At 40.0% G+C, this 26,425-nt stretch overlaps 1 protein-coding gene across 1 annotated transcript in view; it reads right to left on the bottom strand.

The window, feature by feature from the left end:
• The window catches only part of glra1 (glycine receptor, alpha 1), a 279,246-nt gene that overhangs the window by 192,738 nt on the left and 60,083 nt on the right, over window positions 1-26,425 (bottom strand). The window contains 2 exon segments of the mRNA XM_020920567.2: window positions 11,127-11,138; window positions 11,352-11,476. Of these exon segments, the coding sequence (XP_020776226.2) occupies window positions 11,127-11,138; window positions 11,352-11,476 (137 nt within the window).

The raw sequence follows: 26,425 nt of genomic DNA, 5'->3' as shown, positions 1-26,425 counted from the left end.
GTTTTTTTTTTTGGTCTCAGTATGAATCATGAATGATTATCACACTGGAGAACACCAGAGGGCGCTGTTACATTTTGCGCATTACTTTTTTCCATTGACCAAGGCTTAGTAACGACCATTACATTTCCATATTCACCGCAGTCTGCATTATTTATTTATCTCATTCAGTACGACAAGGCTACCATTTGACCTGCATCTTTTTCTAATATCAATCCAATAAAAACATCTTCTTTCCGTTATGAGCGCTTTGATTTCCTGCTAAACTTAAGCTGGCCTTAATTACTCTCCATGTATAATATATAGAGTGTAATGGAGTTGGTGGGCGCGCGTCTGTTTGAGAATGCTGCGCTGGTGCTTTTGGCTTCTCCTCCCCGGCGCTGGCATAGTAATGAGGCCCCTGTCAGCCTGTTTACTCCGCTGTGTGATTAATGCCTGCTCTAAACGCACACAGAGGAGGAGAGCTACAGATACTCGCCGCACATCACAAACACACTCACACTCACACTACAGAGGCGCTGCGGGGGAAGTGTCTTGCCCAGGGACACAGCAGTAGAACTTAATTAATCACAATTACATTATCAGAAAAAATGTCATTTGATTTTCTTTTGTTTTGTTTTTCTAAAATCGTGCAGCCTTAAAGCGACTATGTGTAATTAGACGGGCCGACAGTCCCCTGTTGTATTCTCACAAAGAGGTAGAGAGAGGCTGGGACAAGAGAGGGAAGGGGCCAAACAAAATGTAATAAAGTTACAGATGGCAGCTTTAAGGAGGTTTTTGTGCTTTCTCAATATTTTAATCCACTATCCGTAAGAATCCATTAAGTTGCTGCTGTCCCTTTGGTCATTTACGTGAATTATGTGATCCATATTTCTTTTCAATCAGGTAGTTTTATATTTTGGCCTATGAGAGTTCTTATTAGGCTACGTTCAGACTGCAGGCCTTAACGCTCAATTCGGATTTTTTTGTGAAATCCGATGTTTTTACGAGGTCGTTCACATTTCCAATTAAATGTGACTTGTATGTGACTCCAGTGTGAACATTAAACAGTCCAAAAGTGTCCCGCATGTGCACTGGAGACACGATGACGTCAACCGCAGCGAGCGTGCTCTGTGTTTACAGAAGTTGTCCAAACATGGACGCAGCATTGAGCACCTGGAGATTTTAAAGTTCCTCTCGTACCGGAGCCAGAACATGAACAACTTACTTATTTTAAGGAGGAGATTGAGAAGGAGAAGGACGAGGTTTCTGGCCGTGGTGTTTTGTGGGGCAGTGGCAGCGACGTCCGTTGAAAGGAACATGTGGACGTGGAGACGGAGCCAAGAGTGGTGAGTGGTGATGTGCTTCACTTCAGTGACATGGAGTTCATTAACGGTTTTCGCCTACTTCAGCGCAGAATAGTGACGTTTGTGGCTTGTTGATAACGTGTAGGTGGATGAATGCACTTTGACCATTCAGACTGAAGTCACATGTCAAAAGATCAGATATGTATCAGTTTTAGGAGCACATATCCAAGTGTCCTGGGTCACATTTGAAAAAAATCAGACCTGTGTCGTTCAGACTGTCATTAAAAGATCAGATACAGGAGGATAGGGGCCAAAACATCGGATTTGGGTCACTTCAGGCTGCAGTCCGAACGTAGCCTTAGAGCATGGAAACCCGAGTGAAGTCCCAAAGGCTCGATCGGTCTCTGACAAATATTTAGAACTTATATTTTGGCTCAGGTTGGACATATCAGTGCAATAAGACATTTGAAATGTAAAATTAAAAGCCGCCACGCACTACACTACTATTTTTCGGTCTTAAACAACTTTTAAACTCGAGAAGAGTCTTATGAGACTTCAAATCTCTTATCGTAAAGACTGTACCAGGATCTGTCTGCGAACCACAGGATATAGAGTTGTAAAGTACAGTAAAACGGCTTGCTTTGAGACTCTTAAGTGTTCAAAAGATCAGAGCACTGCACTTCTAGTTTAGATACAAGTCAAAACTGTGTTATTATTACTAGAGCCCGACCGATATATCAGCTGGCCGATATTATCGGCCAATATGGGCACCTGGAGACATATCGGCCAATATGCTTGCTGATATGGGCCGATATTTCACGTGGGCATGTTATACCTCGTTATAAAGCTTAGACTCTCTACATTATGTTCATTTAGTCCAATTTATAGACAGATAAATGTCCTAATATGTGGCTCCGCATCAGTATTTATTTGCGGTGTAATTTGTGTCCGTACTGTCCCTGAACACACCACAGAGTCACGTCACTTCACTCGCGTGTGTTTGTTTACACCCGCAGCCGTGCGCAACACTGAGATTATTTTCTTTTTACGCACAATCGGTTTGAGTCTGGATTAAAAGGACATTTATTAGTGCAGACTTGTGATGTGAGGAGGAGCCTGTGTGAGCGGTGAGTGTTGGAAATACATCGACTTTGAAGCTAGTTTAGGTTTGTTAGCGGTTAGCTGCTGTAGCTCCCGCACATAAACAGGCTGTTTTCTATTGGTCTATTGTAAAGTGACTACATTGGCCGTATATTTGTTACTGGACCAGCATTGATATGTAAATGAGCTGTGAATAGACGTGTGAATGATCCACATTTATGCATAGAATTAATTACCGCGGTGCGCACGTTTTTACGGCTAAAGGCTAATAGCGATAGTTTACTAGCTAGGAGTTATGGGTCGGTCGCGATCAAAGCGGCTCTTAGATCCGGCTCTTTGAAGTGAACGACGGGAGCATGTTTCTTATTGGGAGCCGTGTTTTCTCTTTTTCTCACTTTTTCTCTTCATGCCGCATGTAGACCCGTAGTTTGACAGCAGCAGCGGCTGAAAACGAAACTTTCAGAAATATGCGTGTGCATAGGATAAAAAAAAAGTGCATATTTGGCTGCAGTTCAGCATAAAATGAATAAAGCAGGACTAATCTTGGGCTTGAGAGAGAGATAGAGACCGAGTCCCGACACTCAGTCCTGGTTCAGTTCTGGTTTAGTCCTGTTTTACACATGGTTTAAATCTGTTTTAGTCCTGGTTTAGTCCTTTTTCAGTCCTGGTTCAGTTTTGGTTTAGTCCTGCTTGCAACAAAACAATCAAGAGTCGCTTGGGAGCCGAAAGAGCCAGCTGTTTTAGTGAGCCGAGCCAAAAGAGCCGGTTCTCCAAAAAAAAAAATAAATGGAATACCCATCACTAGTAGCTAGAATGTGATGCAAAAATGCCATTAGGCCAATCTACTGTATGTAAATATGACGTAAAGAGTCAGAATAACAATAAATGTTGCCTAAATAAACCCAATTTAGAATCCACTAGAGCCAAACCTAAGTTTTTTAAACAATTCAAGATTTACAGTGAATTTTTACATCACTAAATATATCGGCGATTATATCGGCTATCGGCAGCTCCAACTCCCATTATATCGGTTTCATATCGGCCACAACAAAATCCATATCGGTCGGGCTCTAATTATTACATTAAAAAGCCACAACGGAGGTGACCGCAGGACTCTATTTTCTGACAGACCAATCAAGTGGCAAGTGAAGAAGAACTACAATGTGAAAAGTAAAGGAACGGAGAAGTTGGAAACGTAAGTAAAAGTCACTTATTGTTTTATCATTATTCCTTTGTATTTGTTGCGGCATTTGCTTTAAAATAGAGTCCCGCGGTCATTTCCGTTGTGGCTTTTTTTGGTGTGTTGTGGCTTTTTGTTGTCGCATTTGTATTCATTGCGGCGTTGGCGTTTGTTTTGACCCCTCTTGGCTTCCGTATTTTGTAGTCTCAAACAACAGTGCTACAATGAAAACAAACATGAAATAGAGTAAATCAAAAATGGTGAGGCCGTACTTTATTCCTTATAAAGAATGTCAAAATCTCGTCTTGTCTCGTTGTCATAGATCCAATCTCGTGTTTCGTCTCGTATTGTGGAAATTGTACCTCGTCCGCCCCTAAACATACCGAAACTAAACAAACAATTTCAGATTTACAGTCATAAAAGGATGGTAAAGGTACATATTATTATTATTGTAGTGCTAAGGCCATGTAATTCAGTAGATAAAATGTTTACCCTTTAAGTACAAAAACAGCTCTTGTCGTATTATTTAAGCTGGAGAAGGTGCACTCTGTTGCGTCTGGTTGGTGATGTATTGTTCTCACTCCACTGCACTCTCTCTATTTACATTTTACGGCGTCCATTTGGTAATAGACAAATAAATTGGACCCATCAATTAAAATGGCTGTCACTCTGGCTCGGTGTAAAACTGACTCGTAAAGTGTCAGATCAGCAAAGTCTCACTACGGCAGAAACAAGCACAGGTTATGAGCGTACAGAAGACAATGGAAATGACTACAGCAACAAAGATCATGAGGAGAATGATTTGATAGGTTTCTTGTAAAAAAAAAAAAAACAGGAACGTCATGCAAAGTCTTGGCTTGGAAGATAGGTAACGTAATCCAATTTTGAGGAGTGACGATCAAGAAAACTTAAAGTGGAATACACAACTAAACTGTGTCTACAGTTCCTACTTTTTTATTTATTTATCTGCAGTTTTCTGGTCAAAAACGGGTCAATATCTATGTTTGCTGCTTATGAGGAAAAAAGAATTTAAAAAAAAATCACAAGGGACTAAAAAACATTCGTAATCATTTGAGCAAAGCATTAAATTCTGTTCATCTCTCTTCAATTTATTCAAAACTATGTGTGGACCAATGAACTCCTTTATTTCACGTGTCACTGAAATAAACAAATCTGATTGGACGGTCATGTTTGAGCCTGGCTTGAAACACAACAGAGGGCATCGTGACCAGACTGATGTCCCTCACATAAAAAAAAAAACAAACCCCCCCCCCACAAAACTATCGGTGGTTTTCAGATTCTAGAATGTGACGATGTCAGTCTCCCACACAAGGGGCAAGATTACAATGTACTTTACAATGAAATATCCAAAAGCCAAGATGTCATTGTATTACTTTGTCATAGAACCTGATAGAACCAAGATTCCAAGTGTATTTTGTACAGGTCCCCACTCCCTACTTGTACAGTAAAAATGTCAGGGATATCTACTGTAGTTTTCCCTCAGTTTCACTTTTTAAGTTCAGGTGCCCCTTTGACAAAAATGCATTGAATTCCGTCAAACGTCACGGGGCTGTCCTGGCAACACCACTCGACTCCCCAGCGAGCTCCCAAAAACAAAACAAAACAAAAATCTGCATTTTAACAAACCCGTTACTTTTAGCTGCCCCCATCTGTATTAAATATTATCGGCCTATAGAATGTTGTGAAGTCACTGAAACCCAGCAATATCTGAACATGTGATTTCTGAGGGCATCAAGAGCACAGTATCCTCCAGAAATGGCTTCAAAACTTGATGCTAGAACGAAATACATGAATTATTTTACTGATATAGATATTTCTGCGACTTTTGTGTGAAAAATCCCCCAGTTGTCCAGGTAGAATCCATGGCAACGGAGAAATTCAATTTGTCAACTGGGCAAAGTTTATTTGGTCGAATACGTTTCCGAGCTCTTCCAAGCTGCTTCTTCAGTTCTGTTCTACTTTTGTGAAAAAAAAATCTGTTCAAGGACACAGTTCTCTTCAAGCACAGGCTGTGTCTTATTTAAGCTACTGGAATGTCACTTTCAGCTTTTATATAACTGTATTGTGCAACGGCGAGAAGAAAATTCAGTTTGTCGACTGGTTAGTTTGGTTGAAGACGTTTTGCAGCTCATCCAAGCTGCTTCTTCAGTTCTGGTCAGACGCTGGTGGACACTTCCTTATATCTGCAGGGAGGAGCTAAACTAACTGAAACTAACACACCTACTTGTTTACAGTTTCTGTTGGTTAGTTCGGCCTATTGACCTGTACAGGGTCTGGGGTCTAATTATCATAACAATTCATGTCCATAATGGAGCTTCCACACCTCTGGACCTGACCTGACTACACCTGTTGTTCTCTTGTTTGTTTTGATTTAGGTTTGAGGATGGAGTTGTAAATAGGAGATAGATGATGTCTGTAGCCTCCTTTTCTGTTTAGAGAAGACCAGACCAGACCAGAACTGAAGAAGCAGCTTGGATGAGCTGCGAAACGTCTTCAACCAACCTAACTTTTGTCCAGTCGACAAACTGAATTTTCTCCTCATGGATTCTACCTGGACGACTGAGGGATTCTTCACACATGTATTGTGCAACTATAACATTCTGTGACGTGTGCCAGTGCTGTAAAAATGGGACTTCTCAGATGTTTTACTAATTGTTTTTAACCTTTTTGCAGATCAGCTGAAGAAGGCAAAAAAATATGGAACAAAATTATTTGAGCCCCACAGTGTAACCCCACAGTATGGTGATTAAAAAGTACTTTTCAAAATACGCAAATGCCAAGCTAGAAGCAATATTAAAATACAGAATATATATAATCTATAGTGCACCGGCTTCAGGCAGGTTTGAAAAATGAGCTCAACTAAAAGTGTTTATCATGTTTGCATTTCAATAGAACAAGAATTCAACATTTGAATACGTAGATTGCCAATAAATCTTTACTATTGCAAGAAGAGACTAGCACCTTAGCGGAGGTCAGATTATGTTTTTATGTTGTATACAGCTTTGAGTTGATGTCAAACTTGCCCAAAACCTTTGCATCATAGTGTAAACCTAAAGAATATTAAAATAGTGAATTGGTTTACTTGGTCAATTATTATAAAATTCCAATTAAAGAAACATTTTGGCAAGAAGCTGAAACTTTTTTTTTTTTTTTCATTCTTGTCTGCAAATGTTTCTGTCAATTTGGTTCAATTTTAAAGATATGACAATTAGCGTTTAGGGTTTAGCAAACCTCTGACATGTGTCTTTAAAGGGGCGTCCATTCGGGGGCAGGCTACTACAGTCTAATCATCACAGCGTCATGGAGCAGAGCGCTAGGAGAGGCACATTACCTTGACCACCAAAACAAGCACTCAGATACTGCGTGGATACCAAGGAATGTAGCCAACTAGCTCCACCTGTTAGCTGCACTGCGTTACTAGCTTACGTTCATGCTAATGCTAAAGGTAGCTCATGCTCGCTGACTGGCTAAGAGGCTAAAAGCTGCTAAAGTTGCTAAAATGCTGTTTGCAGTGTGTTTGTATGCTACGATTTCTTGCCCATACCCAGTGTATTACCGACAGCAGACGACAATCGGAACTCTGAAAACTTGGTCAGGAGAAATAGACGGTTGTAGGCCTCTGCAGTCTAAATTTAGGCCTATAATTGACCTACTTAATTAGCCTAATTCAATCCAATCCAATCCACTTTATTTCTATAGCACATTTCACAAACAAACTAGTTTCCAAAGTGCTGCACAAATACATAATAATAACAACAATAAGATGATAAAATAAACAACTAAAATAATACTAGTCTTAAAATAATAAAATCAAAAAGAAATAAAATAAAATCTAAATCATAGAATAGAAATAAATAAACCAATAAAAACAAGGTAACACTTTATAATAACTACACCTTATTTAGCCTTAATAAAGCATGAACAAAGATTTAATTAATAATGATTCACGCTTAGTAACTACTTAATTACTACCTGAATTCGCACTTAACTTGCACTTAATTTGCCTGTGCTGTAAATAGTTACTCAAGTATTTCTTACTTAATTACTCATGAACTAACCATTTGTGTGTGCATTTGAAAATATATATTTAACTACACATTTGAGCATTTATTAATGATTAGTAAGCCATGAGAGAATGATTTACTAGTAATGTATTATTGTTTCTCTGGAATTTGACCAACCTTAACAAATGCTGTCTTCACTTTAGAAAAGCTCTCAGAAAGACTTAACTAACAGATAACAGCTGCCTGAATTATCATTGCATTGCATTATTAGTAAATCATTCTCTCATAGCTTATTAATCATTAATAAATGCTCAAATTTGTACTTAAATATGCATTTGTAAACATGCAAATGGTTAGTTCAGGAGTAATTAAGAAGTATTGAGTTACTATTTACAGCACAGGCGAATTAAGTGCAAGTTAAGTGCTAATTCAGGTAGTAATTAAGTAGTTACTAAGCGTGAATCATTATTAATTAAGTCTTTGTTCATGCTTTATTAAGGCTAAATAAGGTGTAGTTATTATAAAGTGTTACCAAAAACATTTATAATTTTAATGAGTACCGTATTTTTTGGATTATAGGGTGCACCGGATTATAAGGCACGATACCAATAATGTTGAATGTTGTCGTCTATTTTCATACATAAGACTACAAGGCGCATTAAGTGAAACAAACGGACGACACTTGAGACTGATCCTTTAGCCCAGACGTCCACGATCCATTGGCAAATCTCGCCCGGTGTTGCCTTCCTGTTTTACTGAATGTGTATTACTCCGCGAGACTCCTCACTACGGTAGCTGTAATACTCTGACAATCCATCAAGCGGTGCGGCTTAATAGAAGACGCCTGCACCTGAGGGAAAACAGTGGGCCGTGGGACATATTTTGAAAGCTCATTGCAGGTGTGGGCGGGAGCGGGACTGTACAATGCTGGAGAGGGCGGGCGGGATGATAAACTGCAGTCCCACAAACTAAATATGAGTGTAAAGTAAAATATACAAATGATCAATGTTTGAATATCATACATCATTTGTGCTGGATATTTTATTTGGCATTAATAAAAACATTTTAAGCATCTTAAATTTGCAGATGTGGTTTAATCTTAATCTTGTTTTCTCTTCTCCTTGTTTGATAGAGCTTAAGAAAGCGAACGTCCTCTTTTTGCGGGATTTGGGGGTGAGAGTGGGACAAAATATCGCAGATGTGAGTGGGAGCGGGACTTCTTCTTTGTACTAAAACATTTTGACAGACTTTTGAGCGCCGTGTACGTGCAAAATCTGTTTGAGGTCAGTAAGCACAACTAGAATTAATACATATGGCGCACTGTCGATTTTTGAGAATATTAAAGGATTTTAAGTGTGCCTTATAGTCCAAAAAATACGGTATTGTTGGAATTTGATAAACATTCGCAAGTGACTGCAAGATCTGATTTCAAAGTCTCTCCATGACAAAACCAATGAAATAAAATGAAGCTACAATTGTAATGAAATTTGAACAATGAGATGTTATTGCTTTGGTTTAAATGTCCCACAGTATGGCTTTAGTTGTAAACTACAGTTACAGGTCAGATCCGCGGAGAGACAACCCCACTCGCAGTAAGAATACACATTTTTTCTTAGCAACAAAAACACCAGCAATTGAATAAATGCAAGACCAGTATTGTTTAATGTTATGCTGTAGATTAGAAACATTCCAGGCAAAGAAGTAAGATCTCCGTGGCGACCTCCAAACAAGAAAAGTTGCATAGTTCACCTTTAGGTCGGTAATTAAATCCAAAAGTTCTGTATGGGCTGCAGCGTCTGAGCGGTCAGTTCAAATACAGGTCCAATCTGTTACAAAGCTACGGGCCGTGACGACGTCTGCGCAGCTCGAGAAGTCTTAGCAACATCAACTTTGTGAACTTTTGTTGTCTCCAATTCAATAAAGTTGGATATTTTCGATTTAAAGATGCAGTATGTAACTTTTCTGTTGTGGATGTTTTTGCTTTGCCTTGAATGTTTCATACAATTTCATCAGACATACAATATCTATCTTGCATTTGTTCATTTGCAGGTGTTTCTGTCTTCTAAAAAAAGTTACGTAAAACATGCATTCTTACTGTGAGCAATGTCGCCTTTCCATAGATCTGACCTATAACTTTAGCTGATCCAGCTGCTTATCTGCATTGTTTTCACCAGATTATATTGATATAGTATTACGCAAAATGGGCTCTTGTGAGATTTAAGCCATGTTATAATGTTGGTTCTTCATCAAAAACAGACCTGGAGTTGTGTTTGGTTTCTTTCACATGTTTGAGTAACCCTTTTTTATCAGTCTGTCCACATCTACAAAGCTCAAAAAACCCACAACTCCAGGTCTGTTTGCAGTGTTGGGGAGTAACAGATTACATGTACCGGAGTTACGTAATCAGAGTACAAATTCTGAGTAACTGTATTCAGTTACAGTTACTGTTTAACTGAGTGGTAATTGGATTACAGTTACTTGGTGGAAATAAATTAATTACATGGCGGTATTTTCCTGTTTTCACATTTTGGGCTATATCCCTTTTTTTTCGGTAATTCCACTCATTGCAGGACACTAAACCAGGTCTAGACCCAGGTCTAAACCAGGACTAAAACCAGGACTAAAACCAGGACTAAACCAGATCTAAACGAGGACTAAACCAAGACTAAACCAGATTTAAACCAGGACTAAGACCAGGTCTAAACCAGATCGAAACCAAATCTAAACCAGGACTAAAACCAGGTCTAAACCAGATCTAAACCAGGACTAAAACCAGGTCTAAACCAGATCTAAACCAGGACTAAAACCAGGTGTAAACCAGGTCTAAACCAGATCTAAACTAGGACTAAACCAAGACTAAACCAGATTTAAACCAGGACTAAACCAAGATTAAACAAGATCTAAACCAGGACTAAACCAAGACTAAACCAAGACTAAACCAGGACTAAACCAGGACTAAAACCAGGTCTAAACTATGTCTCAAACAGGATTTAACAGGACTTAATCATGCTGCGAGGACCGTGTCTCCTCTTTTTCTATCAATAATATTTTTAATACGGTTCAGTAAAGTTTGGACTTTTCATTTTCTTTTAGCAGATAAAACATCTTATGTTACGATATCCCGGTCTTTGCTTCTCTACAGCAAATCAAGTACTATAAAGTATTCAGATTACGTTACTCACTTTAAATAATTTAATGGATTACGTTAAAAACTACATTTTGGGGTCTGTAATCTGTCATCTGTAGGTGAATACATTTTAAAAGTCACCTTCCCAACACTGTCTGTTTGTGATAAGGAATCTACATTATAACATAGATCAGAAAATACAGTAATATGGTTTCAATTTTTTGAGTCTTTTTCTCCATTTTGAAAAGTCCGACTGCCTTCTGCCTTGGGGAATACACTGACTATGAGCAACACAACACTGCAAACTATACTGTACTGTTCTGCTCTAACCCTCATTAAAAATACATAGGTTTGGCTTCCACTTAAACAGTATCCTGGTTAAATAAAACTAGTGTGCAATGCAAAATTACCTTTGTCAAACACTGCAACGAAGGAGTGAAAGAAAATATATCAGTTAATGGCAAGACCAAAACACTACAAGCTCATTCAGGGATACAAACCTTCCTTGGAGATAACCGTGGTCTATTATAAACCTTTAAAAAATATCTTAGAAAACGAAATTAAATGCACAAAATTTCACACAATTTTGGCTACATTCCTGATTTATCCGACTGAGTGTTGGTGGCGCCCCCTACCTTTGAAATTGGGTCTGATCCGGGCATCGTATCCGGACACTTTTCCCATCAGTTTGTCCAGGAACTCGGAAGGGGGCATGGGAGTGGTGGCTTTCCGGGCTGCTGCCTCTTTCGACGCTGCCAAACTGAAAACGCAGAGGAAAAACAGAGTCAGGAATGTTTTGAAAGAGAACTTAAAGGTGCACCGTGTAAGGCTTGTTTCTATGGAAATGCCATTGCTCTGCCTGGAATGTTCTGAGGCAGTTCTACCTTACATTTAATCAATCACAGTTGGTTTTACAGCTCAAAAATACCTAGAAAAACACAGATCAGGGGCCTCATATATAAAGCTCGCTTACGCACAAATCCTTGCGTACGTGCTCTCTACGCCAGGGGTGCGCAATACGTCAATCGCGATCTACCAGTCGATCACCAAGGTCGTGTGGGTAGAACGCCGTGTCTTAGTACTTGTATCGGACTCGATCGCGTTTGGACTCGGTCTTGTCTCTCACTCAAGGTCTGACACTCAACAAGTGTGATCATATTTCATTACGGCCGCTGCTGTTGGTAATAAACTTGTAGTGGGGTGGAGGAGCGTGTGGGGCGTCTCAGTGCAGCCTGTGCGCTCATTTGAAACCCGCGGAGACTCTACGGCACATCACAAACACACACGCTCCCTATGCACGGCTCGTCTGCAACAGCGTGTGCCCTCGTGTACCAGCGTGCATCACAGGGCAGGTTCAACTTCCTAAACATCCTTCCTGTCCATCTGCCTCACGTCAGCACGCCGCCCCTCGCCTTTTCACGCTCTCGCTCCTTCCTGCGTACAGCGAACACAAGCCCCTCCCACAGTGCGGCTGATTAGAAGAGCAAGACCAAACGTGAAACAAAAACCAGTCTAAATTTGTGTTCCAGTGTTGGCACAAAGCAGGTCTACAGCATAGAGCGGATCTACAGAACAGACCTACTGCCACATTTGGCTGAAGTTTGTCTAACAAAAGTGCACAAATGCATCTGTGTTTGTCACGATGTGCGTTTGGTTTGGTAAATGTGCAGAGGCTGGTAAATATCACTGCAAAACCAGAAAAGAATGTAACTCCAGTTTGGAACTTTAAAAAACAGGTTTAAAAATCTTCCTTCACTTTTTTCACAGTTTTGTGTAAAGTGCCAGAGGAAGTTCTCTTAAAGAAGGGGTTCTCAAACTGTGGGTGAGGGTCCAAAAAAGGGGCACAGAGTGTTTCAGTGCAGTTTGCTTGGCTTTGTATTAGGTAGATCATTTTGACTTGGTCATTTTTTAGGTAGCTTGCATGCTGAAAAAGTGTGAACACCCCTGCTCTACGCCAACCGCGGTATTTATGAATCTCGACTAAAGCGTGGCGCTTTGCTTAACTCTACACCAACTTGGGACCTCCTGTAAAGTCTACGCAAATTCTAGAGACACGGGGAAAAAGCGACACTCGTGGAAAGGAACAGAGTTTGAGCAAGTGTTTGATCAGAAAATCCACGATGCAAAGATGTGCTGCCTAAATATTATGAAATATGATTAAATGAACAGATGAGTCATTGTTGTCACTTTTAGTTTTGAATTTATTTATTAAACCTTGTTTAATAAAGTCTTTAATAAAGTCTTTGTCGTGATCACGTGGTGCTGCGTGGAGCGTCCTCCCTCTGTCTCTGTGTCTCAGTCAAACCCACTGATTATCGGCTCATGTTTAGGGAAATCTCATTCACGAGTCACTTTACATGCTCCTTTTATGGTGAGGTGGAGGTGTGGAGAGGGCGTGACGTGACGTGGGTTTACATGCGCAAATTCTAGTTGCAGGTGGGATTTATAAAGCACAAATTGCGTGGTTTAGTGCGTGCGGTGGGTTTTCTAAATATGGAGTTTGCGTAGCTACTAGGCGTACGCACTAACTTACGACAACTCCTACGCAGTTTTTTATAAATGAGGCCCCATGTAACTTGGTCTGGTTTGGTCTCCTTGAAGATAGAAAGGTTTAATGCCATATTGTGAAACATTCCAGACAAAGCAACAACATCTCCATGGAGAAAAGCATTTGACAGACCCTCCACCAGAAAAGTTACACAATGCGCCTTTAAAAACACGATAGCTGACTTTTATTCTCATTTCTCTTCAAGAAAAGTTTGCGTCTTCCGTTTAAGCCACTGGAAAGTCACTTTCAGCCTTTATATAACTGTATTATTCAGCTATAATATTCTGTGACCTGCACCAATGCAGAAAAAAAAACAAGGGAATTCTCTGTTTTGTTTTGGTTTTTTTTAATAAGTGTTTTCAACCTTTTTGCAGATCAGCGGAAGAAGGCAAAAAGTATAGAACAAAATCCTCAAAGCCCCACAGTGTAACCCCACAGTACGACGATTTAAAAGTACTTTTCAAAATATGCAAATGCCAAGCTAGCAGCAGCTATAATACAGTGTAAATAGTCTATAGTGCACCGGTTATTTCTCACTTACATTATGCATTCTGAATGTTTTCATTGTTCACCCTGATGTACGGAAGCCGAGAGGGGTCACAACAAACGCCGCAACAAATACAAATGCAACAACACAACAAAAACCCACAACAAACCAAAAAAAGCCACAACGGAAAGTGACCGCGGGACTCTTATTTTCCGATGGACCAATCAAGCAGCAAGTGAAGAAGAAGAACTACAACGTGAAAAGTAAAGGAACGGAGAAGTTGGAAACGTAAGTAAAAGTAATTTATTGTTTTATCATTATTCGTTTCACGTTGCAGTTTTTCTTCACTTGCCGCTGATGTGTTGTGGCTTGTGGCTTTTTGATGTGTTGTGGCTGTTGCGCGTTTGATGTGCATTTGTTGTGGTTTTTTTTTTGTGTTGTTGTGTTGTCGCCTTTGTATTTGGAAATCTCTTCGTGGTTTATGTTCTCTAGCCATAATTCCTGTCTTTTTTTTTTTTGATAATTCCCTTGTTTGAGCTCCTGATGAGTCATCTCCAGAGGAACAGTGAAGAAACAAATAGTTTTATCCCTTTCAGAGCGTCTAGAACAGGCATGTCCAAACTATGGCCCGGGGGCCAAATGCGGCCCTCAGACAAATTTTTCTTGGCCCTCAGACTTCCAGGTGAATTGGCCCAAATTACCTTGCATCAATTAAAAAATAATTTTTTACTTCAAGTTTTTTGAAAATCTGCCTTGATAAAGCTAATATTTAATATTTAGTGTGTGCTTTTAAAAATCTTAGCATGAATAAAGACTGATGGATCATTCTAACGAATTAGACATGCACACATTTCAATTATTCACTGCACTGAGCATCAGTGTACGGCCCTCGATCGGCCCTCTGCTTCGTCTGTGTTTAGATATGTGGCCCTTGATGAAAAAAGTTTGGACACCCCTGGTCTAGAACAACCAAATACAAAACAAAACCTGCCCATGTTTCTCTGATGCTACTGAAGTCAATGACATAGTGTGCCCGGTGTCATGGCGGCGTAGGTACCGTTGCCATGGGGACACGTGACGGAGCCTCTATAGGTACATATAGCATGAATCAATTTGCAGTAATGTCTATAATGTGAATAGAAATTCTGTTGACGTGTGTAGTGAAGGCTTCAGTAGTTTATTCTTACGTCTACTTTGTGCCAATGTGTGTTGATCTCCGAAAAGGAAACGCAAACACAAATGTTGAACCTGATCATTTTTAGTAGTAAAATCCATCATCTGGCAATATTTATCCAAACACAACATATAATTTGAGTCACAACAGCTGTCATTTTGCTTTCTCCAGTCTCAATTACACACTGTGTGAACAGAAACGACGTACTGAAAGCTAAAAGAGTTCACAAGAAACCACATGTCAGGCCCGTGTCTTTGTAATGACAGCAGAATGACAGGTAACACAGGTCACAGACACTAAAACAGCGGAGAAGATGCAGTTTGCAGAGCAGTGATGGGAAGAGCTCTTATCTCTCAATGAGTTTTTGTCAGTAGTGTTAAAAAAATGGAGTTTAAGCAAAGTTTAAAGTCATAAAAAGATATTGCCGTGTTTCAAATGACATTGTAACTTTTTTCTCGACTGCTTCAGTTTGATGATATTTTACAAAAGAGAAATGATTTTTATATGAGATCACAATTATGTCCACACTACTGTTAGTGTCATATTGTATTAGTTTAGTCCTGGTTTAGACCTGGTTTATTCCTGATTTTAGACCTGGTTTAGTGCTGGTTTTAGTCCTAGTTTAGTCCTAGTTTAGTGCTGGTTTAGTGCTGGTTTAGTCCTGGTTTAGTGCTGGTTTTAGACCTGGTTTAGTCCTAGTTTAGTCCTAGTTTAGTGCTGGTTTAGTGCTGGGTTTAGTCCTGGTTTAGTGCTGGTTTTAGACCTGGTTTAGTCCTAGTTTAGTCCTGGTTTAGTGCTGGTTTTAGTCCTGGTTTAGTCCTGGTTTTAGTCCTGGTTTAGTGCTGGTTTTAGTCCTGGTTTAGTGCTGGTTTAGTCCTGGTTTTAGTGCTGGTTTAGTTTTAGTGCTGGTTTTAGTCCTGGTTTTAGTCCTGGTTTTAGTCCTGGTTTAGTGCTGGTTTTAGTCCTGGTTTAGTGCTAGTTTTAGTCCTGGTTTAGTCTGGTTTAGTGCTGGTTTAGTGCTGGTTTAGTCCTGGTTTAGTCCTGGTTTTAGTCCTGGTTTAGTGGTTTTAGTCCTGGTTTAGTGCTGGTTTTAGTCCTGGTTTAGTGCTGGTTTAGTCCTGGTTTAGTCCTGGTTTTAGTCCTGGTTTAGTCCTGGTTTTAGTCCTGGTTTAATGCTGGTTTTAGTCCTGGTTTAGTGCTGGTTTAGTCCTGGTTTAGTGCTGGTTTAGTCCTGGTTTAATTCTGGTTTAGTCCTGGTTTAGTCCTGGTTTAATTCTGGTTTAGTCCTGGTTTTAGTTCTAGTAAATGGTTTAGTTTAGCCCAAAATGTGAAAACAGGAAAATATCTCTGTGTAATCCATTTATTTCAATCAAGAGTAACTGTAATCCAATTACCACTCATTGAAACAGTAACTGTAACTGAATATACTTACTCATAATTTGTACTCTGATTACGTTAGTGTCTCCATCTAATTATCAAGCTGTGAATGCAGAAGGTGAGTGAAGTGAGGAATAACTTCGGACCACCGCAAACCGTTTTAAATGAACCAGCTCAGTTTTTCACGTTGAAAATCTTGGGTTTGCAGAGGAGTGTCTGGTGCGTAATTGGGGAGAGCAGATGTGACAGGCAGAAAGATGGAGACCTGATTAGACTACAGCCTGGAATCTGTCTCTGAAGGAATTTTAATGATCTCACCAAACCATTTTCACCTCGCAAAATACTGTGAAAATCCAGGATGTGCTCACAAAGAAGGGTTTGAAGTGCATATGACAGGCTTTGGTGTTTTTCTAACTGTGACTTGGTTTGGTGGATGGTTTCTCATCGTTTTTACGTCGGTTATGTGGCAGTTTGTGGAAAAAAAAAAAGTTGGAAATAAAGGAAAGAAAAGTGCAGAAACAGAATCCCACGGCCTATGTCATCAAAATAGAAAACTCCATTTGAAATCCAGAGACAATTTACACACAAGGAAGGCTCTTTTTTTTTTGACAGTTTAGACCTTCATTTAACAAAATAAAGCTGTTGCCATTTACTTGAATTAGTCAAATCATAACTACTGTGTAATTTAGGCTACGTTCAGACTGCAGCCTGAAGTGACCCAAAGCCGATTTTTTGGCCCCTATGTGACCTGTATCTGATCTTTTAATGACAACACAGATCCGATGTTTTCAAATGTGACCCAGGACACTTGGATATGTGCTCCTGAAACCGATACATATCTGATCTTTTGACATGCGACTTCATTCTGAACGGCCAAAGCGCATTCATCCACCTACACGTTATCAACAAGTCACAAATGTACACAAACGTTCTTCTCATCATACGAAAATTGTTAAGAAACTCTGTCATTGAAGCGAAGTACATGGCTATCCCACCACTCTTGGCTACGTCTCCACATCCACATGTTCCTTTCAATGGACGTCATTGCTGCCGCTGCCCCACAAAACACCACGGCCAAAAACCTCGTCCTTCTCCTTCTCAATCTCCTCCTTAAAACAAGTAAGTTGTTCATGTTCTGGCTCCGGTACGAGAGGAACTTTAAAATCTCCAGGTGCTCAATGCTCGCGTCCATGTTTGGACAACTTCCGTAAACACAGAGCACGCTCGCTGCGGTTGACGTCGTCGTGTCTCCAGTGCTCATGCGGGACACTTTTGGGCCGTTTACTGTTCACACTGGAGATCACATACAAGTCGCATTTAATTGGAAATGTGAACGACCTCGCAAAAACATTGGATTTCACAAAAAAATTGGAATTGAGCATTAATCCCTGCAGTCTGAATGTAGCCTTAGACATGTTTAAGGCCTTGTTTACATTCTAGTTGCTACGTAACAGTTACAAAATTACCTCTACCTGGATCCATATATTTAGAATTAGATCCGAATCACCGGATCACCGAATCACCGTATCAGAAATGATTTGCGTCCAGACAGGTCGTTTCTGTGTCCGCAAGCCTTCTCTATCCACACAGCTTTCCGCAAACTTAAAACCGCATGGCTATTTTGCATAAAGTGAGTGCTCAAAAACAGCTCGCTATTGTGCACTGATGTGGTTCAGCTTCTGTCGGCCTAAAGAACACGACTCAGTGGAATATGAGTGTTCTTTCTGTAACAGAGGGGTGTTCTGCTGATGGTGAGTCTGTTCTGTGCTTCATGTGAAACTTTTATTATTATAGATTATACGTCTGCAGGTCGTACACACAGACCGTAAATATGAATGGACATATATTCTAGCCTATCGGGCTCCAACCTTTTTCCTCCGGTGAGCTACTTTTACAAAACAAAAATGCCATGGAGATACTCATTTTAGCAGTCACAAGAAATTGAGCACATATAAGAGCCACGGTGAGCCTTAAATGAAGTACAGTTTGATACCTATAAAACATAAACCATTATCCATTTATTAGAGTACAAAGTTAGGCTTCAAAATGATACATGTACAATGGTAATGGACATTTATTTTATTAAATTTGACTTATTCAGTACAATACATGTACATTCAGAAATCCCTTGGCGAGCTGCTTGGAATATGGTTGAGAGCTACTTGTAGCTCCCAAACTACGAGTTGGAGACTCCTGTTCTAGACTCTTAACGTTTTGGCGGTGAATTACTTTATTTTTCGGGCTAATAGGTCATTAAATGGTCTATTTTCTAACTTTTTTCACAAATAAACCGCACCAGACTTTAAAGGAAACACAACAGTGTGATGGGTGAGTGGTTTTGTTTGTTTGTGGCGTTCACGGTGACTCTGGGCTTTGTTCAGTTGTGGTGTGTAGGGAGGGTGCTGTCTGGGACCAACGGATTGTCGGCGTGTGACTCAGTTGTTCAGTCGTGTCTAGAAGTGGCACATTGGACTCGCTTTTTCAGTTCATTCCTCCGTTCCGTTCTTCATAGGCGTGGATTGATGAGTGTGTCTGTGGGTGTGTTTCGCTGTGCGGTCGCTGTCTGCTCCGTGTGTGTTTGCGTGCGCTGCGGGTGGTGCGGCTTTGTAGTTTACTGAAGTCGTACTGGGACACCCGAGTGGATTCGTGTATGGGGTGCTCTGGATTGCGGGGCACGCTGTTGTTTTTTGATGAGGTTAGAGGCTTAAGAGCACGTTTAACTCTTTCCCCCATGAAGACGACATTTGACGACCCCCCCTGAACCCTTAATGACGTCTTTTGACACCTCCGCTGTTTCACTAAAGACGAGATTTGACGACCTTTAGAAATGGCTCGGTTTTTCACATTTAAACAGAGACTGCGATAGGTGGGGGCCACTACAACCCACACTAGACTGACCAATAGGATTCAAGGATATGGTTTCGCCGATTTTTCCGAAGTTAATCGAAATAGTGACGATGGTAGCTTCCGGAAAAAACACAACATGAAACACGTGCAATGGAAAGATCGCGGCGCTGCGGCGCAAAGTTTTAGAAATAATGAGGAGCGGACGTATTTTATGGATAAGTTTAGAGAAAGTGACTTTTATAGATTTCAAAGTGATGATGTTGAAGTTGATTATAAAGTGGAAAACAGCGACAGAGACAGACTTTCGGGGAGAAGGTGAGAATGCTGCTGATGCGTCTGTGTGGAGTCCTGCGATGTCCGAACAAACTATCTGAGCTTTATACTCGATTATGAACCAAAATTGCCCTGAAATCTGGATGTTGCCCAGGCGAGTCCTTTAAAATATTTCAGTCTTTTTTTCCAAGATGCGATGTATAACAGAATCGCTACAGAAAAAACGCTTATGTGGAGCTCTGCACTCGAGAAAATAACCAAGATGACAAATACTGGACACACACTGACGGGGAAGAGTTTTATTATTATATTATTATATTATAATAAGCTAAATGAGTTGAATAAGCTAAATGAGTTGAATAAATAAAATAAGTTGAATAAGCTAAATGAGTTGAATAAGTTAATTGGAAAAAAATGTATTGGGTGGACACAGGTGTACAACAGGTAAAAACAGGTGCACACTTTGCTATACTGTATCTGGTGATATGAAATCTGTTTAAATACTTTGACAAAGTATATTTTTTATTTTTTATGAATATAGTACTCAGAACATGCAGATATCAGATGCTGAATGTAGTTTTTTGTTTTTGAGCTTGCACCTGACCAGGTAAACTCTCATTTTCAGTGAGCTGTTATACACCTATAAATGAGTTGAATCACATTTAAACATCCATAAATGAATAGTTCAGAGTCTAAGGTTTCCAGAGATACAAATATGTCTGTGTTACAATTAAGTTCATGAGTGTAAAGTGGAAGTCTTTTTTCTTTTATGCAATTATGCTCTATGGGTGTAGCCCTAGTAACATATGTATGGGTTGTTCCTAGTAGGCGTCCAAGGGGAAAGAGTTAATAGCTCGGTCAATATGGTACATTCAGAAATCCCTTGGCGAGCTGCTTGGAGTAGGGTTGAGCGCTACAGGTTGGAGACTCCTGTTCTAGACTCTTAACGTTTTGGCAGTGAATTACTTCTCGGTGCATAGACCTACATCGGCGTATCAGTGTTTTCAGGCGTCCACACAGTGCCGGATCAGATCTGTACTCAGGTGAATCCGTGGGAGCTGGCAGCACCAGATCATTCCGTCTCTGGAGTCGTTTTCCATCGGATTTGTGTGAACGAACACTGCATCCACAACGAAAACAACTTGAATATGTACTAGTGCGGATGGGGCCTGAGTAACTTTCTTTCTTTCCTTGAAATATTCCACAGTGAAAAATTTTAAATGAATGTATGAATGATCTGACCTATAACTTGTCACCGTGGAGCTAGATAAGTTTAATGCCATACTGATCAACAAGCAAGTACGTTAACATACCCTCCACCAGAAAAGTGACACGGTGCATCTTTACCTCTCCTCTAAAAGTGAATTCATTATGGGATGTCTGTATTGAGCTGTATTGTTTAGCGTGAGCAGCGGCAGGTACAGTGACAGCGGCGCGTGGAGAATGTCACGGGATCGATTCTCAGGCGGTTCATTAACGGCTACTGTTGGACTTTAATGAATCGAACTGTTTATTGATATTATCGACACTTCAGACGACACAGTGTAAACCTCTGCACAGGGTAGACTCGAAATCAATGAAGAGAAATGTCACGTTCACTGGAAAATTAAAACACAAAATTCATAAAGTTATAGTATGTAACACTCCATTTGTTATAAGACTTAAACATATTTTAATTATAAGATCCTATATTACTCAAAATGGATTCTTGTGAGCTTTAAGTGTTGTAAATTCATCAAAAACATAGTTGGAGTTGTGGTTTGTTTCATTCACGCATGTTTGGGTAATCCTGCATTATTAGTCTGTACTTCTCCAAAGCTCAAAATACTCTGTTCCACCTTGTGATGTCATGAAGAGGTAGTTTTCAAGTTAACAGCCACATTTTTAACTTTAGTTCAGAAGAGATTGACAACTGCAGGTCTGAAATGATCGGATTTTTTTTTTTTTTTTTTGGGAATTACATTTTTTTGCGAGGTCGTTCACATTTCCAATTAAACTTTAAACGCCCCGCATGAGCACTGGAGGACACGGCGACGTCACACAGCAAGCGCGCTCAGTGTTTACGGAAGTCGCCTAAACGCTGAGCTTGTTCCCCAAAATACGGTGCAGTTCTTGGTAAAAATGGGCAGGTTACACGTCCACGGCCGCTTCCTTTGTTTGAGTCTTTAGCCTCCTTGTATTTGGCTCGCAGGCTCTTTATTTTTTGTTGATGTTGGAACCAGGACATTTCTTTGGCAATCGTTTCAAAAACCGCCCAGTTCTGAAAAAAACGCCTCCAGTTTGGCCTGAATACAGCGATCCCACCAAATATGAATAAACTCTCTAACCTCGCTTTCCCTCTATTGACGAAGACTCCGAGCCTGTACGTTGGATGAATGTGACCTGGCCGTTCAGACTGAAGTCGCATGTCAAAAGATCGGATATTTATCGGTTTTAGGAGCACATATCCAAGTGGCCTGGGTCACATTTGAAAAAAATTGGATCTGTGTTGTTCAGGCTGTCATTTAAAAGATCAGATACAGGAGCATAGGGGGAAAAAAATGGATTTGGGTCACTACAAGATTGCAGACTGAACGTAGCCCAAATGATTTTAGTGAAGGTGTATGGAGTTTAATGAAGCACTTCCTGTGTTGCCACATGACATCACAAGGTGGAACAAAGGCTACGTTCAGACTGCAGCCTGAAGTGACCCAAATCCGATTTTTTGGCCCCTGTGCTCCTGTATCTGATCTTTTAATGACAGTCTGAACGACACAGATCCAATTTTTTCAAATGTGACCCAGGACACTTGGATATGTGCTCCTGAAACCGATACATATCTGATCTTCTGACATGCAACTTCAGTCTGAACGGCCAAAGTGCATTCATCCACCTACACATTATCAACAAGCCACAAACGTCACTATTCTGCGCTGAAGTAGGCGAAAACTGTTAATGAACTCCATGTCACTGAAGTGAAGCACATCACCACTCACCACTCTTGGCTACGTCTCCACATCCACATGTTCCTTTCAACGGACGTCGCTGCCGCTGTCCCACAAAACACCACGACCAAAAACCTCGTCCTTCTCCTTCTCAATCTCCTCCTTAAAACAAGTAAGTTGTTCATGTTCTGGCTCCGGTACGAGAGGAACTTTAAAATCTCCAGGTGCTCAATGCTCACGTCCATGTTTGGACAACTTCCTGTAAACACAGAGCACGCTCGCTGCGGTTGACGTCGTCGTGTCTCCAGTGCACATGTGGGACACTTTTGGGCTGTTTAATGTTCACACTGGAGATCACATACAAGTCACATTTAATTGGAAATGTGAACGACCTCGCAAAAACATTGGATTTCACAAAAAAATCTGAATTGAGCGTTAAGTCCTGCAGTCTGAACGTAGCCTAAGTGTTTTCGGTTTGAGAGAAGAACTCAGAATGAAATAAAACACAACTCCAGGTCTGTTTGTGATGAGGAAACTACAGTAGAACATCAGAAAATAGTGTAATAAGAGCACTTTAGGCTATAAAAATGGTTTAAATCCAAATTATCTAAGGAGAGAAGACAGGCTAACCACTCTCCCACAGCAACACAAGTCCTATATGCATGTATTTCCATGTTATTTACTTGGAGCCGAGCGTAATTTAAAGTTTGGAGCTCTTAAAGTGATGCGTGTTGGCTTAATGTAATAACTGTCTGAGTGTGCGTGTTTGATAAATGGGGCTCTCTGTTGCTGTCTGTAGTTTTATAAATGAAGCCTGGATCGCAGTAATCTTCATCAATCATCATTTATCATAACAAATGTCACAACTAATGATCAGAGCAGAGCTAGAAGAGACGTCACGGCAGCTCCAAATGCACGGGACTAAATAAAACATGGAGCCCATTCCTCATTGGAGCAGGAGGGTTTTATATCATTACAACTACAAATCTCCAAAAGTCAAATCCACAAATGTGTTTTCATTAGTGACGGATTCATGCTCTGGCTGTATGTGATTCTCCAACCGCAACACAACATCTGGGAGGGCATCTGACACATTAACTAGAGACATTTGTCCTGCTCCCATCTCAGTCTAAAACTACAGAGATACAGGAGCATGGGCGGGTTGGGGAGTAACAGATTACATGTACCGGAGTTATGTAATCAGAGTACAAATTATGAGTAACTGTATTCAGTTACAGTTACTGTTTCATTGAGTGGTAATTGGATTACACAGAGGTATTTTTCCTGTTTTCAGGCTATATCCTTTTTTTTCCCCCCCAGTAATTCCACTCATTGCCAGACACTAAACCAGGTCCAAACCAGGTCCAAACCAGGTCCAAACAAGGTCTAAACCAGGTCTAAACCAGGACTAAACCAGGACTAAAACAGGTCTAAAACCAGGTCCAAACCAAGGTCTAAAACCAGGTATAAACCCAAGTCTAAACCAGGTCTAAACCAGGACTAAACCAGGTCTAAACCAGGATTTAACAGGAACTAAATCATGCTGCATGGACGTGTCTCCTCCTCTTCTATCAATAATATTTTTAAGATGGTTGAGTAAAATCTGGGCTTTTTTATTGTGTTTTATCAGACAAAACATCTTATGTGAAGATATCCTGGTGTTTGCTTCTCTACAGCAAATCAAGTAATATAAAGTATTCCGATTACATTACTCACTTTAAGTAATTTCATGGATTCCGTTACAAACTACATTTTGGTGTATGTAATCTGTAATCTGTAGGGAAATACATTTTAAAAGTCACCTTCCCAACACTGTGGGCGGGCATCTGGAGTGGACACATTTTTCAGTCTTCGCTCAAATTTTAATGATCTTAGATTGATTTAAAATATAAACTTTGAACAAATCTACAAAATTTTACTCTTGCACTGTGTAACTTTTCCGCCAACTGCTTGTTTCCATGCAGATATTTTTGCTTTGCCTTGAATTTTCTCTAGCACAGCATCAAATGAATACATTTCTAAATAATCAAGCAAGGTCAAGTGACAGTTCAGATCTGTGGAGAGGCGACTATACTGACAGTGAGGTACATTTAATGGGCAAAACTACATCTCCATGGAGACAGTTAGGTTGCACAGTGTAGCTTTGAATAGAACTGCAAGAAAATATATATACAGGGTGTCCCAAAACATAAAAAAAATATATATATTTCTAAGGTCAATAATTTTAGCAATTCTTGAAATAACCTCAAATTTTCACAGAATGTATAGAAGCAGATCAAGTTTTACATTGAATGTTTTATTTTTGTTCTGTTTTCAGGTTGAGCCGTTCACTCCCAAAGAGAAGTCGTTTTGTGTCTTGGATTCTGCCCACACACACTCACCCAAGACTGTGCAGGGCTGAAGGATCTAGTGCACCAAACCGTCATTCGAGAAGTCTGGGTTTCCAAACTTGTTTTCCTTACGGACTTCTCAGAGCTTCACAAGAGTTTTTCACAAACTTGCTCGACCTTCTCTTCTGATGCTCATGATGGTCTACCAGATCCTTTAGCCCTTCATAAACAGCCAAACTCTTTACAAACTCTTTTGGTACCAAGTCCAAATTATTTTGCCAGTTGATGAAGTTTTTTCCAAATGTTTCATTGAAGCCGCACAGTCTTGGGTGAGTGTGTGCGAGTAGATTCCAAGACACAAAATGATTTCTCTTTGGGAGTGAACTGAAAACAGAAGAAAAATAAAACATTAAATATAAATTCTTGATCTGTTTCTATACGTTCTGTGAAAATTTGAGTCTATTTCTACAAGAATTGCAAAAATTATTGGCCTGTGAAATGATGTCAGATTTTTTGGGACACCTTGATTATTATTATTATTTTTTTTCTTTTTTTGCAAAATTGTAATAAAAGTAATTAAGAATACAGAGCATTTTTCAAAATTACATTATGATTAAGATATTTTTTATTTGTAGAGAAAAATATACTACCTTTTTTGTGATTTGCTAATTATGAATCTTCAAATTGCGCTTCCTGTTTGACTTGGATGAATCTTGTAGCCGTAGAACGAGTGTGCAAACACAGAGCTGAGAAGTAGTTTGGAGGGTTCTTATCTCCACTCAAAGTCCAGACACTTTTCATAATTACAGATAGAACCTCAGTGTGTTTGTTTATCTTCAGTGGTTAAGAGCTCGCAGCTCCTCTGCAGCCGATCAGACGCAGCCGAGCAGAAACACGCCTGATTAGAACGGGCTTTTAAATGACTCAAATCTACAGGGATTCAACTACACCAGAATGTACAATTACACAAGGACAACGGTCAAAAACAGCTCACAATCAAAGCTACACTTTAAATAAAAACAAGAAGGTCAAACTTAAAGGCACTACCTGAGTTTTAGTGTCTTAAAAACGTAATGCATTATGCTCAGAATCACATTATGCATTCCAATCCGAATGATTCACCAGGATGAGTTTATAAAAGCTTTGCACAACTTTCAGAGACCAATTTTGCTGCCATGGTAAAGCTAACGACAACCAGCATGCTAACCGTGCACTTCCTGATTCTCAGCCAATACAGTGGTTTGTAATTCGATGCAGACAGTACACAGTGGACTTATTTTGACGTCAAGAGCTGCTAATAAAATATATCTGTACTGGGACTGGACCATTTTTACTTAAATACAAAATGTTGTAGGACTAAACCAGGAGGACTAAACCAGGACTAAACCAGGATTAAACCAGGACTAAACCAGGACTTCACCAGGCCTAAATCAGGACTAAACCAGGGCTAAACCAGGACTAAACCAGGACTTCACCAGGCCTAAATCAGGACTAAACCAGGCCTAAATCAGGACTAAACCAGGATTAAACCAGTACTAAACCAGGACTTCACCAGGCCTAAATCAGGACTAAACCAGGACTAAACCAGGCCTAAATCAGAACTAAACCCAAACTAAACTAGGCCAAAACAGCGCTAAACCAGGACTAAACCAGGACTAAACTAGGCCTCAATCAGGACTAAACCAATACTAAACCAGGCCAAAACCAGGGTTAAATCAGGATTAAACCAGGACTAAATAAGATCTAAGG

This window comes from Boleophthalmus pectinirostris, unplaced genomic scaffold, assembly GCF_026225935.1.
Source record: "Boleophthalmus pectinirostris isolate CB_2022bp ecotype Guang Dong unplaced genomic scaffold, ASM2622593v1 HiC_scaffold_23, whole genome shotgun sequence".
Lineage (NCBI taxonomy): Eukaryota > Metazoa > Chordata > Actinopteri > Gobiiformes > Gobiidae > Boleophthalmus > Boleophthalmus pectinirostris.
This window is presented reverse-complemented; position numbering and strand designations above follow the sequence as displayed.